Raw genomic sequence first — 17,927 nt, forward strand, 5'->3', positions numbered from 1 at the left:
TTATAATTTTTTTATTTTTTAACTTTTTTGAATGACAACATAGAGTTTTAATTTCATTTTCCAAAGCAGAATATTTTTCTAAGTATTTTGATTCATAAAAATCGAATTTAGGGCTAGTAGTTTTTGAGTTATAAGTATTTAAAGTTTAGATCGGTAGGAAAAACCCCTATACATTTTATATTGATATAATAATTTTAATTTCATTTTAATATTTGACACCTACCAGACAGCATACTTACTAAAAATATCGAAAAGTACGATTTGAGTATTGAGTGAGATTTGATGTTTTGAACAGTTTGAAATATGGTATAAATATATAATACATAAACCGTGTGCGTTTATTCCCTATTGGAATTTACTAGATAAGTTTATGTTTGTTTGAACAAGAATCACGGATAAAAAGTTGACAGACAGCTTTTTAAATAGATTTATATTAAGCTTAGTGCGATGCGTAAAATATACTTAACGAAACTAAAAATTGAAAGAGTTAACCACTTCTGTTTAACTTTCAAAACTATATTAATATAATATAACTTTTGTTTTGACATGGGATTACGTTAAAAATTAATTTTACTTATTCTCGTACTTTGAGTTAAAGAATTATAGCCATAGCGAATATTAACATTATATACTTCTATAGATAGATAGCTACAGCCTAAAATAATCAATTGGGTTATTATTTTTTATTTGATATATTATACATAACTTTGTATAATACAGTTATATAACTGTCACATAAACACACTTTAGGTAAAGAAATAATATCGTATTGATTTAACCTTATAAAATATAAAATACCTGGTAAACCGTATTCAAATTATGTTTTCCATTTCACTTTTATAGTATTGTTGTAGCTGAACTGATTGCAATTTATGTCACGAAAATACTCAACCGACTACACCAAAAGGTGAAAGGAGTTATGTGTTATTATTATTACTCTGTACGTTTGTGTGATACTATTGAAAATTATAAATAATATATTATATTTATACCCGTTCAAGGGTGACTTGGCTCACGTTTGTATATAAATATAAAAAATATCGAAACTTTAAGTGGTTGCGAGAAAATGGCACGCCGAATGACGATGAACGACGCATGACAGACGTACAAGGTTTAGCATTTATACGAGTTATAAAATCATCAAAAAACCTTTGTTGCGTGTTGAAGGAAAAAGCATTTTCCTGTTTTCTAAATACATATATATTATATTTTCAAACACATTTAGCCAACATATTTCTCAGGAAAGGTATACGTCTCACGTTATATTTACAGACTAAAACATTGAGTTTCGTTAATTCGACCGTGCGCACATATGATGCACAATCGGTGAAAGCGAGAACGCGGTGTTTAGTATTTTCCACTCGAAATGGTCAAATAGGCACGTTCTTGGGGATAATTGAAAATTCAACGTACACCATAAACCAGTATCGACTGTCACTTTGTTTCGTAAACAGTGGTAGTTTCTAATATTTCGTATGTGGAGCGACTTTATTGTTGTACGATATTACTATACTATAACTGCCTATACAAAATCCCACCGCAAAATCTAAACATCGATTGTAAAGGGTAATAAAAAATAAAATGAGGTTAAATTTTAACAGAAGAATATTAATTTAATACTTCTAAGTAGTTGACCATGTACAGTGATGTGAAAAAATAATATATTTGCTAACGATGCTCTATTTAAGAGTTTGAAAATGACTATAGTACTGATCATGCAAAGAGTTAAACAAACAAAATGTACATTTAGTATAAAAATATTTGAAAAAAAATTTTAAAATATTATATTATAATATGATTTATACAACACTATACATAGAATAAAAATAGAGGTAAGTATGCGCTTCTATAAATTTTCCGACGGTACCGGCTTTATTTATTTTTCACTTTTATATTTCATGGTACGCAATGATAATTATCCATTGGTTTCTATCCTCTGAAATACTTATTTTGTCAACTTGAGAAAGCCCATAAACATCTATTTTGGGCTCCTACCGAGTTTCCCTTAACTATTGATTTTCTATACAAAATAATATTCTTAATAGAAGAGGTAATAGTTACATATTCGACTAACCTATATTTATTTTTATTAAGTTAATCCACTCTTATATCATAATCAAAGATGTGATACAGCAAAGTGAACTCCTGTTATTTGCTGACGATATAAAACTCTTTCTCCGCATCGACACCACTGATGATTGTAAACTCTTACAACATGATCTTGATGCTGTTGCTTACTGGGCCTGGGGACTAGGCTTAGCATCCCTAAATGTCATATCATGACCTACACTCGTTCTAATGAGCGTGTCATGTTTACCTACACCATCAATGACGTTGTGCTAAAGCAGCCAGGTGACTATGTTATTGACCTTGGCATTAATTTTGATCGATCGCTTACTTTTCGGACTCATATTGAGAAAGTTACTTGTAAAGCCTTGAAGCTTCTCGGATTTGTAAAAAGAATTTCGGCTGAATTTAAGCTGTCTAGCTCTCTTAAGACATTATATCGCTCTTTTGTTCGGTCTGTGTTAGAGTATGGAGTAATTATTTGGGATCCTAGTACACTTGATGGTTGTAGCCAACTAGAACGAGTTCAACGTAAATTTTTGAAATTTGCTGCTTTCGCATTACACATTGAATGTCAACCTCACGAGTGCCTCCGTTTGTCTACCCTATGTGAAAGGAGAAAACAGGCTAATCTTAATTTTCTTACTAAGCTTAAAAATAGTGAAGTTGAATCCCCTGCCCTCCTATATAAACTTAATTTCAGAGTTCCTAATTTTACTCCAGATACTATCCTTCCCTTTCCAAATTCCTCTTAGCCGCTGTAACTGTCAAAAAAATCTTCCTATTGTCCGTATGACGAAACTAGCCAACGAGGACCCACTATTCCTGAGTTCTTGGCATTAGATTTATTGTCTGTTCGTTCTATATCATAATATTCTATATTTTATATTTTTTTGACTTGTATAAAATTTTATTAGTTAATATTTTATTAAGTCTGTTCGCTCTATATCTTATATTTTATATTTGTATTTTGTATGTATGTAACTCTCTTAGTATTATGGTTACTATTATATGTAATTGGGCACGTCCCGTTTTTCACTCAATAAATAAATAAATAATATTAAAAATAATAAACAGTAAAATGTAGAATATAAAGAATAAACTTCAATATTAATCAAAGATAACATGTAATATATTAAGCACTCTTTTTTTTCCTGTTAAAAACCCAGGAACTTGGTGGAATATTATGTAAATATTATTAAAATTCTGTTAAAACGTAATGTACATTCACACACGCACATACAGATATATCTACTTTGACAAAATATTTCATATATGTATCACATACCTATTTAATTTAGTTTTATGAAAAATAAACCTTTAATTTCTGTTAATAATGTTTTATCTATATAATTAGAAATAATTAAAATCTAAATTAAAAATAGTATTACATTATATTTTATTCTTAAAAGTTTATGTTTGGTCATGTCATCTTATATTATGATGCAATATTATAAACGCAATTATATTTAATTAATAATCTTTTATTTATATTGCAAATAATTTGTTTGACATTATTTATGTATTTGAATAAAGTAATATTATACTTTATGGCTGATACCAAATGTCACACCATGAAAAAAAAAATACGCATTCATGTACCTATATTGCCTATACGTTGCGCCGCAACATAATTAACAGCTGTCTCAAATTATAATGAACTGATTTAAATTTACTAGAAGGTTTTAAATACCAGATTAAATTAATTTATATTCATACAAATAATTATGTCCAACGTACTACATAGTTATTTCAATAGTTGGTTGGGAAAGTCAAGTATCTATGGTTATTTTATGAACTAAATCAAAATAAAGCTATCTCATTATAAATAGGAATGCTGACATCGAAATAAAAATTTTTTCCTACCAGAACTCTTGACAAATAACACTTTCCAAGGAGTGATAATAGAAAAATCAGCATCGTAAATTCAATTACATATTTTTTTTCTTCTTAAAATTGAATCTAAATTTAGAGTTTTGATATTAAAATAAACGATTACTTTTATTCACGTTAATTTATTTAATGTTTAGTTATTATGTATTACTACTTAATGTAAAATTGTTAATTTAATGGTATTATAAAAAGATCTGTTTTGCTATCTAGAAATCATAATATATAATCATACTTTTCTTATCAATTGGTACAATTTGGTAATCTAAAATGAAGGTCAACAACTAAAAAGTGACATAAGTATTTAGGTTGAGCTTTTTATTTGTATTGACAGAAAATAACCAAAGTAGCTTTATATAACTCCTCAACAGAAACTGTAAAAACGCCGTAAATATGTTTTAAAGAAAAAAACCAAAATTTGAAATACACGACGGTGTTACTGTATTCAGGGTGTTAAAGTTTCGTTTTGGAACTATTGTCCGCTAACGTCGACCTCGAGGGCAGAGGAGAAATAACAGGGCAGGTCGATATTATTGTTATCGTTCCATAAATTTCCCGGTGTTTTTAATAACGTGCTCTGGGTCCCTAAGTCTTTTTCCGCTAGCACCACCACCATCACTTCTACCGTCTCCACCATCACTATCACGGACTAAACTTTCCTTATGAAACTCGTAAAACATTTTGTCCATTGCTGTATTCACCATGTACTCGATGTTGTCATTGTTTTTGGCTCGAATAAATAACTACTTTCTTCCATCCGAAAACTAAAATAATAACGCGTTAAACCCTATTGTCGAGAAAAGAAATTTTAATTTTAATTTTTACTATTTTGGGGAAAACAATGGATCAAAAATGTGTAAGCTGATCAACGTATCATTAATATGAAGCTAAAATACGAATGGATGCATATAGCATTGAAGTGCTATTCTCATGACAAGTTTTAATTTTTCACTAATAAATATTTACTATAATTTAGTATTTGTGTGTTTTACTCCATTAAAGTATAAATTTCGTATATATTTTAATATAATATTACAATATTATAACCTAAATTTTAAATTTGGCGATCATTTTTTAAAACAGACTGACTGAGTATTATTTTATTTTTTAGTACCGCTCCTGTCCATCCACATTTAAATATTATAAAGAAATGTATGATATTTGCACAACTGTTATAATATATTATTGACCATGCCAATTATTATATGTATCTACACGTCAATAGCTATTGAAAGGTCACAAACTATAATTTATCGTTATTGTTGATGTAAAAGTGTTAATATCACAATATCCTAAAACGTTATAAACGTTATAAGTAATATATTTTAAATTCAACTCTAATTCCTCTCAGACACTATTAGAATGTCTAGACACGTTCTGATAAGCTTATTTAAGTTTAAATATTATTATTTAGAAAAAAAAAAACGTTATTTTTATAAAAGTAATACGGTGCTAATACATAACGTGACATTTTATAATATTATACTAACTATATAATCCGACTTTGCTCGGGAAAAATGAACAAATTTAATATAATAGGTGCTATATATTGGTGTACTTCGCATTGTTAACTAAATATACCAAGAAGGACAATACTCTGTGTAGAATTGGATAAACCATTTAAAAAATTTTTTAATATGGTATAAGTCATAGATAGATAGAGTTCCCAGATATATTTAAAAAACATTTCTGAAATTATCATCAGTTGTTATTGAGTCTATTATCCACAAACAAACAAACAATAACCAATACCATCGCTATATATTATATTATATATATCTTATTACGCAAAAAAATATTCAGATTTTCCTAATAAAAATAAAAATGTACGCGTGTGCAACTTTATACCAACCTATATGGGTTAAAAAATGACATAACCCGGAAGATTAAAAAATATGGGTTTAAAATTTGGAGCCAATTGCATCTGTATATTTTCAAAGTTTATGTGCCCTGGTTTACACAAGTGCAGTTGGAGCAATTACACTTGGCCCGAATTTCTGGAGGGGAGGGGCATGTACTAAGTAAGTTGTAGAAAATTGTTGTTTTAAATTAATTTTATGAAATGTAATAGGTACCAACAGTCAATATTCAGAGTTCAGTATATTTTTATCATTAAGTTGTTAGTTGAATTTTAGATATTTTTGTCATTCCACGCTTCAGTCAGTTACCATCATGAAATATTAAAATAATAATAGAAAATTGTTTGAACATCGGAAATATTTGATGTTTAATAACTATTTAGAGATTTCTTCAAGTCCAGTATTTACACAGATTAACTCGTCGTTTAGATGCATTGTGTTAAGATGTTTATTTTTTAAATGTTACGTGTTTAAAATTTGATAAAAACTTAATAAACTCAAATTTATCAGTTTTTAAAATCTTTTGTCTACTAATTTATATATCTTGTTGTTTTTTTTGTTTATGATATAGTTAAATTTAAAAAATATATTTCTAGTCATTAACAAATGTGATCTTATGTACATGAATAACTTATTACATGTAATACATATTGTATGTGTTTTAAAATAGGTATTTTACAATTTTCACATATAATTGTTTTTTATCATCAACATTCCCTCTCTCTATGTAGATTTTTTCTAAAACATTTTTTTGACTTGGGGGGCCCAAAAAAATTGTACACTTGGTCCTAATTATATTAAATCAAGTTCTGGTGCCTTATTCAAACGTATATTAATTTGTATACATATAGATTTTAAACTAGGTAGTGACATATTGTAAAACTTTTACATGCTAACCACAATACAACTTTGAAAAATATTAATAGCTTTAACCTTAATAATAATAATAAAACAAATTTAAAATTTGAATAATTCAATTCTCACCTGTTTTCCGTCCCATCTCTTATATGGTTTCCATTCCGCCAAACCGGGCCTCCAGTACTCCAATGTGTACTCTTCGGCATACTCGAGTCCACGCCCATGACCAAATCGCCCCTGAGTTTGCACTCCCGTGATCATGTGCACTTTGTCAAAGTTCACTTGCAACCACTCGCGGACGCCTTGTTCTACCGGTGGCTTGGGGCACCAACCACCACCAGCTCGTTCGACTTTTAACCTGTGGACAGATCAGACATTTGATATTAATATATTTATATGCTGTATATTTTCATGTATGGGTGTATGTATAATATGTGTATATATAATATATAATATACTATAGGTATCGTAAAATGGTTACCGATAGCAACGTGAGGTGGCTTTGTAGTAATAATACAATTTTTCACACATAAACCATAATAATATGTACCTAATGCAGTAATGAAACATTCAAAGTTGTAATCGTTATCAGTTTGGATACGGACAATATACAAATCAAAATGAACACTTTTTCACTTTTAAAAAATCGATTCCTTTCATCTGTTAAAAAATATATTCTAAGAAAAAAAACATAATTATTATAGTATTCATAGTATTCATAATACTTATCTATAATATCATTTTGAAAATTGATATAGTACAGAATAGTCATAGTCAATATTATAATGATATAATTATACGTTTTCCATAGGTACTAAATTAAATATTAAAATATAATTATTATAATATGCTACACCAGCGTTCGTGTTTAGTATAATTTTCTTGGAGGAGCAAATACTATATGATTGATACTTTCGACGATTAATTATTGACATGGGAAATAAATTATCGTTTATTTTATTTTATTATTAGCATTTACAATATATATTTTGTAACGTTATGCGTGACTTTTACTATATTATAATATATGTGATTGTATTTTTTTTTTTATTAAATGGATAATATTTTTTTCATATAATAATGGATCAAACTTTCTCTTAGTTTTTAGTTTATACAATAAGAACTGTCTAATCCATATCCAAGTGTTTTGTGTTAAAGTTTTTTTTATTAAAAATGTCCAGTGATTTCAAAACTGTTTTGTTATTTTCTTTAGTTAATTATTCATTATTTATGTACACAAATGTTTATTATATTACTTATTAAACGATTCAATAATTTGAAATTAATTAAGTATTGACAAAGGTGTATAAGTAATAAATATCGCAATGTTCGTTAAACACGATATATAGACAGATAATTCTTTTATAACTGAAAGTATTTTCGTTACAATTTTTTGAATGTCGCCAAACACAACTTTTGAATAAAACAAGTTTAAATTAAATTTATGTGCAAATAAGTAGTAGCGATTAGTAAAACCGTCAGTCGGACCGTGACTTCAAACCAACGTACATCGTTTTATACCCACTTGAAGAATTTAATGAAACGTTGTTTTTGTTATTCTTCTTGAGAATTATTCAGTTTGCGATAATTGTTTGGATTAAAAATTGCTACTTTAATTAAACTTTCTCGGTATACCTACCCCTTAACCGACTATAACGGTTAACAGTTTTTTCGACCCTTTTGTCGTCGGACAAACAATCGACAAACTATTATGTGGATCACACAAAGAGAACTATCACAGTGACAGATGTATTGCTGTTAGAACATTCTTCCAATAATATCCCGTACAGCTCCTTTCATTGAATTTATTGCGAATTAAACCGAATATTAATCAGCTTATCGTGATATTATATCCCGTATAATTAAATTATTTCTAATTAAATTATTTTAGCAGTTATATCCGAACCTCCGCTGTGGTATTCATTGTAATAATAATACGCAGCCAACCGACTGTTGGTCGATTTTGTCAAAAAGTTTTTCAGCGAACGCACAAAAATAACCAAACGCACGTAATTTGCACATCAAGGTAGCATGTAATAATTCAATAAATTCTTTGGCGTGTATCAAATTCCATGGGCATATTACACGGAGTAATTATACTATTTTATGCATGCTTTGGAAATTTAAAACATATATACCATTTATGAGTAGTGAAAATCGGTGAAATTGTGTGGTTTCATAACTAATGTATATTATGTCGCTTAAAATTATGAATTGTAATTAAATTAAAAACGCCACTGGAAAATGTCGTGTTATTTTAAATTCTATTTAACTATGTATATAAAACATTTTTCGAATAACACGAAATTTGGCCCAGATAATGAATATTAATTGTAAAAAATATATCTCACTATATAATATGTTGTGTGATTCACTAAAGAATTAAAACGGTTTTTGTGTTCGTATTAAAACAGTCTTTTATATTTTTTTCAATGCACAGCTCACTACTAACAGCTTAAATTTTTTTTCAAATTAATACATTATTATATCGTACAAGTAGCATTTATTATGAGTTATACACTTGTACATATTCAAAGTAACTATATTATAATGTTTTCTTTTCAATGAAATGCATTTAACACCAGTAACATAACGGTGTCCATATAACAATGGCATATTATTATGTTAAAACTATTCATTATAATTTGTAGGATATTTAAAACCACATTTTCATCGGGATACCAAACTAAATATAGGTCAGGTTTATTTTCATAAATTCTATAGCAGAGAAGAAAGTTGTCTTCATTGTATGAAGAACAAAAGTATAAAATACAGGCATAAAAAACGACATTGTATTTTGAATACATTACACTGTTTACTAATAATTATAATATTATTCATCTAATTGTTTATAAAACATGAATAATAATAAATTTTATTTATAATTTAAAATCATACGCTAACAATCAAATTTTCTCAAACATTAAAATGTTAAATGTATGTAAAAAAAATATATATTTTATATATATTTTGAATAGATTGTTTCTTTTATAAAAAATTATACAGTTTTTCTAAATGTCACGATATTAACTACCACAAAGTAAACAATTTAAAAGCACAGAAATAGTTTTTGCCTAGTGTATATAAGAATTATATTAAAAACAATTTAATTTATTTCCTTCATTAAATTAAATACTTTAAATTTAAAATTATTTAAAATCAATATTTTTGATGAATATACGTACACGCGATATTTTTTAAGTTATTAGTAAATTTAATTTTAATTTAATCTTATATTTATTTTAAATTTGAACCCGTTTAGTTTTAAAAAATATTGTAAATAAATTTAATGACATATTATATAGATTATATAGGTATAACAAATTAGTCAAAAATACACATTTATAGTATTTTTATTCTAAAATGTATGTCTTTGTTTTTTTTCATTTCTAAATGTATTTAATTTATCACACTTAGTATTATTCACCAAAACTAGTTATAAAGTATTATAATATAAAACACAATGCCCAAGATCCAATTAAGACTCATTATTTATTAATAACAAAAATGAAAATAAAACATTTTTCGTTAAGTTTAAAGTCAAATAAGTTTTAGACGGTGACATTTTAAACTTTAATTTTGTGTGAGTACCTATGATATTATGAACTATAAAAATATGCTCTCGGGTAACTGCTAGTTTCGTGATTATTCACTACAGAGACCCTTTAGAATATGAAGTCCACAATAATTATCATTAAAACTATAATAATTATTGTCTAAACAATGACAAATGGACAACAATTAATTAGTTAATTAACGATTGAATGTAAAGCTTACTGTCAAAAATAAATTAATTTAATTTACAAATATAAAACAAATTACAAGCTCAAAATATATCAATTAAAAATAATAACTTTTATTTACCTTTGTTATGACTTATGATTGACAATGGTGTCATAAAAATTGTTATTTGGAAAAAAAATAAGTAAAATGTGCGTTTCTATAATTTTTTCTGTCTTATATTTTTACAAAAGTAATAAATTATTAAAATATATGTTTTAAACTTGGCTTAATATCATTTATGTTAATGCATTTTTCCTGCATTAAGGTAATTGATATCGACACTTGTCATATTCACGTTGAATGCAGGTATACATTATACTAATATTTCATATAATTTTTCGGCCAATAAATATGTATTTACTATTTTGTACCTTCAAGCTTTATGTTTTTAACGTTGTTTAATTTATATTATAATATTCCTACCATTATTTACAATGTTTAATAATAATATGCATTGAATATACATCATATAATTTATTCATTATACATTATATTAAACGAATAAAAGTTCAAAATTATAAATAAATGATAAAATAATATACTTGAATCCGTCCCAAAACATTTATCTGACTCCTCGTCTCAGTGACGTACCAACACTTTAGTAATTTTCGGCCATCCCTGCCCTGCAATTAGTGCTCATGACCCGACCTCATCTAATCCTAACTTAACCCACGTTTCCGATATTCTCAAGTATAGGTCCCTTGTATAATATATTTTATGTGACACGTTATACTAATATAGCCGATCGCTGTATTATGCTAACTACGCGTCCACGTGTATGCAATATAATAATACAATTATATGTCTGTTAACAATGTTACATTATTATATAATATACAATATTTATAATATATAAGATATGTATATATTTATGACGGGTAGGTAGATGTTGGATTTTTGGACCCGTGCCTTCGCTTATTACACGAGTACGGTACGAATAGAGTACCGACGACAAAATATGTTTTTTTTAACGATCCGTATGGCATGTGCAATATTTTTTAATATTTTATTTAATATTTTCCTTTTTTTTTTTATTTGTAGGACATGATCGCGTACACGCAAATCAGCTATACACTGCATTACACGCTACTGAACTGTACACACTATTATTATGTACATACACGATACAGTCACATATAGGTACGTGTTTTAAATCGAGTTTTCTAAAAACGCTCCTATACTCGTTCATGCCAACTCGATGAGAGGGGGTGACACGGAGATAAAAAGAGTGAGATTGAGGGAAAAGGAATGAAGTGTGAATGAATTTATCTGTCACCAAAAAAAGAATAATATAATGGGATAAGCGCGAGTGTGATCGGAAATTTTTGTAATTTAATTTTAATGCGCTGAATTCGCACAAAACGAATATACCCTGCCGAGTAAAAGTATCAAATAGCATAATTTTGACGTAGAATTTTCACCCGAAGACACACGTGCGACGCACCGCATACATATTATTATTGTATGTACGATCATGCACTACACGCATATTGTCATCATACGCGGAGAATGATTCAATTTTGTTCGTAAAACGCGATGTGACGTGCGCAGTTAGCCATACCATAAACACGATACGTTGTAGTGTGTGTTTGTGTGTGTGTGTGTGTGTGTGTGCACGATAAGAGACTTACTCCAAAAGGTTTTCAGTACGATCCTATAAAATTATGTGTAAATTCGATTATTATTACTATGCGAAATTGACGCGTTTCTGGTACATTTTTGCAGCAACATATAATATTAAGTGCATAGCTGCAGGCGAATAATGCCCATCGCAGAAGTCAGCGGCTGTATTATCACATACTATACCTGTGCATTAATGACGTAAACAATCTAATAGAACACACAGACGTATTTTTATTTTAACGCCGGGTTACAAAAGGTTTGAGGAGTTCAATAAAGGCAACATAAAGAGCTGTAGGAGTACTTCTCTTCGATGTTGCTTTTATATATCGTTTATATATCGTTCACAGTGCATTGTATAAACTGTATGATTTTTACATTAAGTTTGCCCAGTCAACGATGTGCGTGCGTGCAACACTATTACAACGAGACGCACAACTTCTGCCCTCATATATGTGCATGTTTTGGTATTTTACGAGTAGGTATATTATGTCATTATAATAACATAATATAGTGTCCAGTTAAAGTTTGTGTGTACTTAGAATATAGGTGCGCCTAGACCGAAGTAAAAACTAAATAAAATAACGTTCGTGTGTCCTCATAACTTTGGTCAGCCATAGGTATACGAATTGCTTCAATATTAATGATACAATATTTGTGTATTCATAAACATACTTTTGCTTTTATAATAGTCGAGTATTACGTTGGTTTTATTGGTGCGATTATTCACAAAATTCGGTATAATAAGGGCATTATCATATATTTTTTTTTTAATTTTTAATATCTTATAAATAAAACATGTGATTACTCGCTGTTACTGCTGCCGCCGTGCATTGGGACTGCTAAGTTTTCTCGGGGACTAAAATGCTAAGTGTTCATATTTTTTTTACCCTTTCGTAAATATTAATTATTCAAGATTTCAGCGTAATAAATACTTAATCAAATGTCTTATCTCTGCTTATTATGAATACACTGAATATAGCACGACGTTTCTTGGTTTCATTCAGATGGCTTTCGACCGTTGTGACTAATATGACTAAAAAAATACGTGACAATAATAACAACTTGAAGCAATATTATTTGAAAATGGAATGTTACGCAGTCAAAATCCCACAAAGGTAAATAATTACGAAAATGAAAAAAACGCATGCTACAAAGAGAATAACTTGGAAATTTTTTTCGTTGGTATTAATTTAAGTTTTCCCGGTTTTCAAATTCTTCATTAGTTATAATTATATAATACAATTAATTATACATCTAAAACATACACAAACACATATTCTATGTATGTAACATAATATATGTATTATTATTATTTATTAGTGTCGTCTTTGTGAAAGTACACAAGTGATACTATGCATATTAATGCAAAATAAAATAAATTGATAAGTTGTGTATGATATTATATCGTTTGATGTTACTCTAATTATTGTTATGATTGATGGCGTATAATAGTATAACTTAATGTTTTATGAAATGAAATTTCTTAAGCTTTACAAAAATCGTTTTAAATTTATAAAATGTAAATAGATTTTGTTCTAAACTTATATATTTGTAGATTAAAATTATAATAAAATATTGAAACAAAATAAATTAGCATTATTACGTTTATCACCAATAAATAATCATGATAATGTAGAAAACACAAGTGAATAACACTAATATTGTATAATAATTGGTTCTGAGATTTTCTAATTGGATCAAGTGTTGTTACGAAGAGTTTGAAGCATATTATATGGATAAAATGATTATCTGGTTTTTAAAAGAGGTGAATCCGAATTGGTTTCTACATTTTAAGGTGATACTTAAATTTTTTCCCCGTTTTGCAAAATAAAGACTATCTACATTTACTTTAATAGATATTGGTAAACATTTTTATGCATTTTTTTATAATATGTCTAATTAATATACATTTACGTAAATTTTGTGAAATATTATTAAATAAAAATAGGAAATTAATTGTAAACTAAATGCGTGCAAAAATATTGAGATTTAATTTTTTAGAACGAATTCAGATTCAGCCTAGAACTCCATCATTGGTCGTGCAGGCTTTATAAATCAAATAGTGTCGTGTAATATAATCTCGAGTACATAAGATTTAGGGTCAACCATAAAATAATGTCGCTGAGAAATTTGTCGAAATATACAGACATAGGTACAATCTACGTGTTTTGTAGAGAAGGCGAAGCTAAAGAACTAAACAGTTAAAAAAAAATTCCCTAGGTATTTTTTATTTTGAAACATCAATCTTCAACTGTGCGTAAAATGTTTTTCTTTATGTATGTGGATGAATTGTAGAGTTTTAGTTTTATATACTTTGTAATGCGCGAAAGTGATTACTTTACAGTACTAGACATCTTATTTTGATTGAAAAAGTATGACTAAATAATTGTATAAATTAAAGTTTTAAAACCATTTTTTAAATAAATAAATAATATTTTGTATAAAATAATAATCATAGTATACTGTATACACGGGAATGTACACTATGCCATAATGTTATGTATAGATTTTTGGAAAAATAATATTTCGTAGGCAGGCATATCATTGTACACATTCGATGAGACGGTACAGTTGCATAAAAATTCTAAACTGCATAAATTATAATATGATACATATACAGTGTATTATATTACATATCATAATATGTATGTATACAATTATTTACTAGATGATAGAGAGTTTAAAGGGCGTTTGAGTAAGACAAGTCAAGTCTGAATAATTTCATTATATTCCAATGCCTAAGACATGGGTACATAAGTTAAAAACAGTTGTTATAGTTTTGGGAAATTTAAAGAACTGAAAATAGTGGTGACAATTAATATCGTTATATACTGTCAATATTTCTCAAGAGTATTAGTCTTGTTTTGTTCAAATATTTCAATTTAATTAATCAAAAATATTATGGCGATGATCGATCGAAATACTTGTACAAAAGGTATCAGCATATTTTAAAATATAATAATAATTATTAGCAAAGATAAAACGGATTACTACTATCTATCTATATAGTTATTATATATTATGTTATACTATATATGCATCGATATTGCACCGTCTATAATATTATAATGAAATACACACACACACACATATATATATAAACCGATATGGGCATGTGTTACACCTTACTCTGAGCACACGAAGATATTATACAAAATAATATTATTATATACATATCGTGGGTTCTTCCTCAGAATCCTATTATTATCTTTTCCAGCGGTTGGCTTAATAATATATTATATAAATCTCCGCTCCACCGCGTGTATAATGTCAGGGCTTATCCGCCGAACGGTTTCCAATGCCTAACCTAGCGCCCGCACATCGTTGCTTTGGTTTTCGCCGTCGTTATTGTTATCCACGAGACATGTGGCGGTTATTTACACGGTCGCCCGAGCACGCGCCACCGTCAAAACTTGATTTGCATGTGTGAGCTCCGTATGAGACGATAGTGGTGAATGTTAAAATAATACTGGTGCAGTAGTCGGTGTCGGTATTTGACGATATTGTTAAAATTTATGTGAGTATGTAGTTCATTAGCTTCTCTTTGCCGTGGCGAATATTTCAGCGATAGCCTTTGCAATTGTATGTGGTAACATTTATATAGGTACGTCGAGATGATATATATATATATATATATATAGGTTACTCTAATATTTCTGGTATATATATGGCGTGTGTTGTTAAATTAAAATAAAATAAAACGCGATTTCGTGCGATTATTGACTATTTAACTACCGACACAATAATATTTATCGACGCAATTATAAATGTGCAATTAGAATTACATACTTATAGTATGCTCATTGTTCTCACGTGTACCGAGGAACGAGCGTTTTACAGTTAAAAAGAAGCAGGCTTGTTACGTCCAATCGTAGATTTCCCAAATAATTCGTAGCTTAAAATATTTATAAAACAAGGAAAGCACTTAAAATTAGACACATGATCTCAATGTTTATCCCATTCAAATGTCATATTATGATAATAACTGCCAACAATTTTTTAGTTATAGCTCCATCCAATTATTAATGTATTTCCTTTTAATTTATTTTTTTCGTCGGAGCATTGTATTACAAGAATATTTTTTTATAACCATGCTTGTATTTAATTGCAAATGTCAATTATAATGTTAACCAATTTATAAACAGAAATCTCATTAGAAATTAAGGTCGTACCAAAACAATCTTCGGCGTGGCCTTTAATTCTTGATGAATATTATGTTAAATGTAATAGTATAACAATAACAGTGCCAGACTTCCGGGCGAGGTTTTATCGATATCATCCTAAATACCCTTCCTTACTTACTTATGCACAATATCGTTCGCATATCGCGGGTAAAATAGTATACGCATATTATAATACGACGCATTCCTCTCTTTCTCGGGCCTATTTAGTTGGTGTGCCCACGTGTGAACGTCTGTACGGTGATTTTAATGGCAAATTCGTGTTGCATTTGCATTTGCATTTTCGCTCAGGCGTCCGACGAACAAATGCCACCACCACACATCCACTCTTATTATAAACATAAATGTTTGAATGTATATTATGTATTATATATATATAGAGGTCTACGAACAAAATATATAGTAATAATAATAAAATACGTGTAGATGTTTACAAACATAATTATTTAAAAGAAGCAGGCATATGCAGCAGGTATTCAATATGCGCACAGGACACTTGCGTAAGTGCCGTCGATAAATAAACTCACTGAAGCGACGTTAATGACAGAATGAGTATGAAAAAAATATTGTATGAATCTATACATATATTTAAATAATAAATATACGTATATATATAATATATAAATATACGTATATATATGTACACAGAAGTATATATATACATTAAAAAAAAACTGTTTGGGTTTTAAATATTTTTCATTTCATTGGCATACTCATGTATATTAAAAACTTTAAAATTTTTTTATATATATATATATATATATATATATCACACACGATCTCTCTAGAGTTATTTTTATTTCTATTTGCTGTTTACCTACAGGATATATGGTAGAATTTTTATTTTGGAAAAAAAAAACAATAACCCGAACATACCAGCTGAATAAGCTCAACTTGCTTGGAAGACTTACTTTCATTTCACCCGAAGCTATGAACAAGTTTAATTGAATGTTTATGATATGAATATAATATTCTCATGTATACAGATATTATATTATATTATACATATTATTACTATGTTTATACGAAGTATAATGTCATTATTATCATTGAATAAAAACGCATTTAATACCCATGTACTTTTTTACTTAGTAGAATGATTGAAGAATCAATTTCAAATTTATATGGAACCTATTAAAAAAAAAGCAATTTATCTATCTCACAATTGTTTATAATTTATCTTCAGCGACCAGCGTCAAGTATTAAAATCGTATTAAATACAAAAGATTAAAACCTAAATGTCTATCTCGAAGAGAAAATATATAAATAATAAAATTCCATGAATAAGTATAATATTATATCAGTTATATCAAATTATTTTTTCTCAAAACCTAACGATAAAATATTATATTTCTATTACAATTTCTATTTATTTAAAAAAAAACAAAATCATTTCAGATTTAGGATATAATTGAATTGACTATTTTATAAGTTTATATATTATAGGCATCTAACTTATTTTGAAAATATCACTTTTATTATTGGCATTTACATTAATAATTATTAGTATTAGAATTAAATGTTTTTATCTTTAAAAAATAAAAAACAATAATTAGGTATTTATTTTTGATCATACAATCTTGAATCTATGCTATAGAGGGACAATAATCAAGCAAGAGTTCTAAAAGAATAATACAAAATCATGTTGAAAAATCTAGCCAAAAAC

At 28.0% G+C, this 17,927-nt stretch overlaps 1 protein-coding gene across 6 annotated transcripts in view; it reads right to left on the bottom strand.

Moving 5' to 3' along the window:
* Positions 1 to 17,927, bottom strand: part of LOC107166433 (discoidin domain-containing receptor tyrosine kinase B-like) — a 199,843-nt gene that overhangs the window by 48,185 nt on the left and 133,731 nt on the right. For all 6 annotated transcript variants that reach the window (XM_089219550.1, XM_089219552.1, XM_089219548.1 and 3 more), the window contains one exon: positions 6,801 to 7,032. In XM_089219550.1, the coding sequence (XP_089075676.1) occupies positions 6,801 to 7,032 (232 nt within the window). The remainder of the gene's footprint in view (positions 1 to 6,800; positions 7,033 to 17,927) is intronic.

The sequence above is a fragment of the Diuraphis noxia genome, unplaced genomic scaffold, assembly GCF_037042655.1.
Source record: "Diuraphis noxia isolate RWA-SAM2 unplaced genomic scaffold, SU_Dnox_SAM2 contig0002, whole genome shotgun sequence".
NCBI classification, from domain to species: domain Eukaryota; kingdom Metazoa; phylum Arthropoda; class Insecta; order Hemiptera; family Aphididae; genus Diuraphis; species Diuraphis noxia.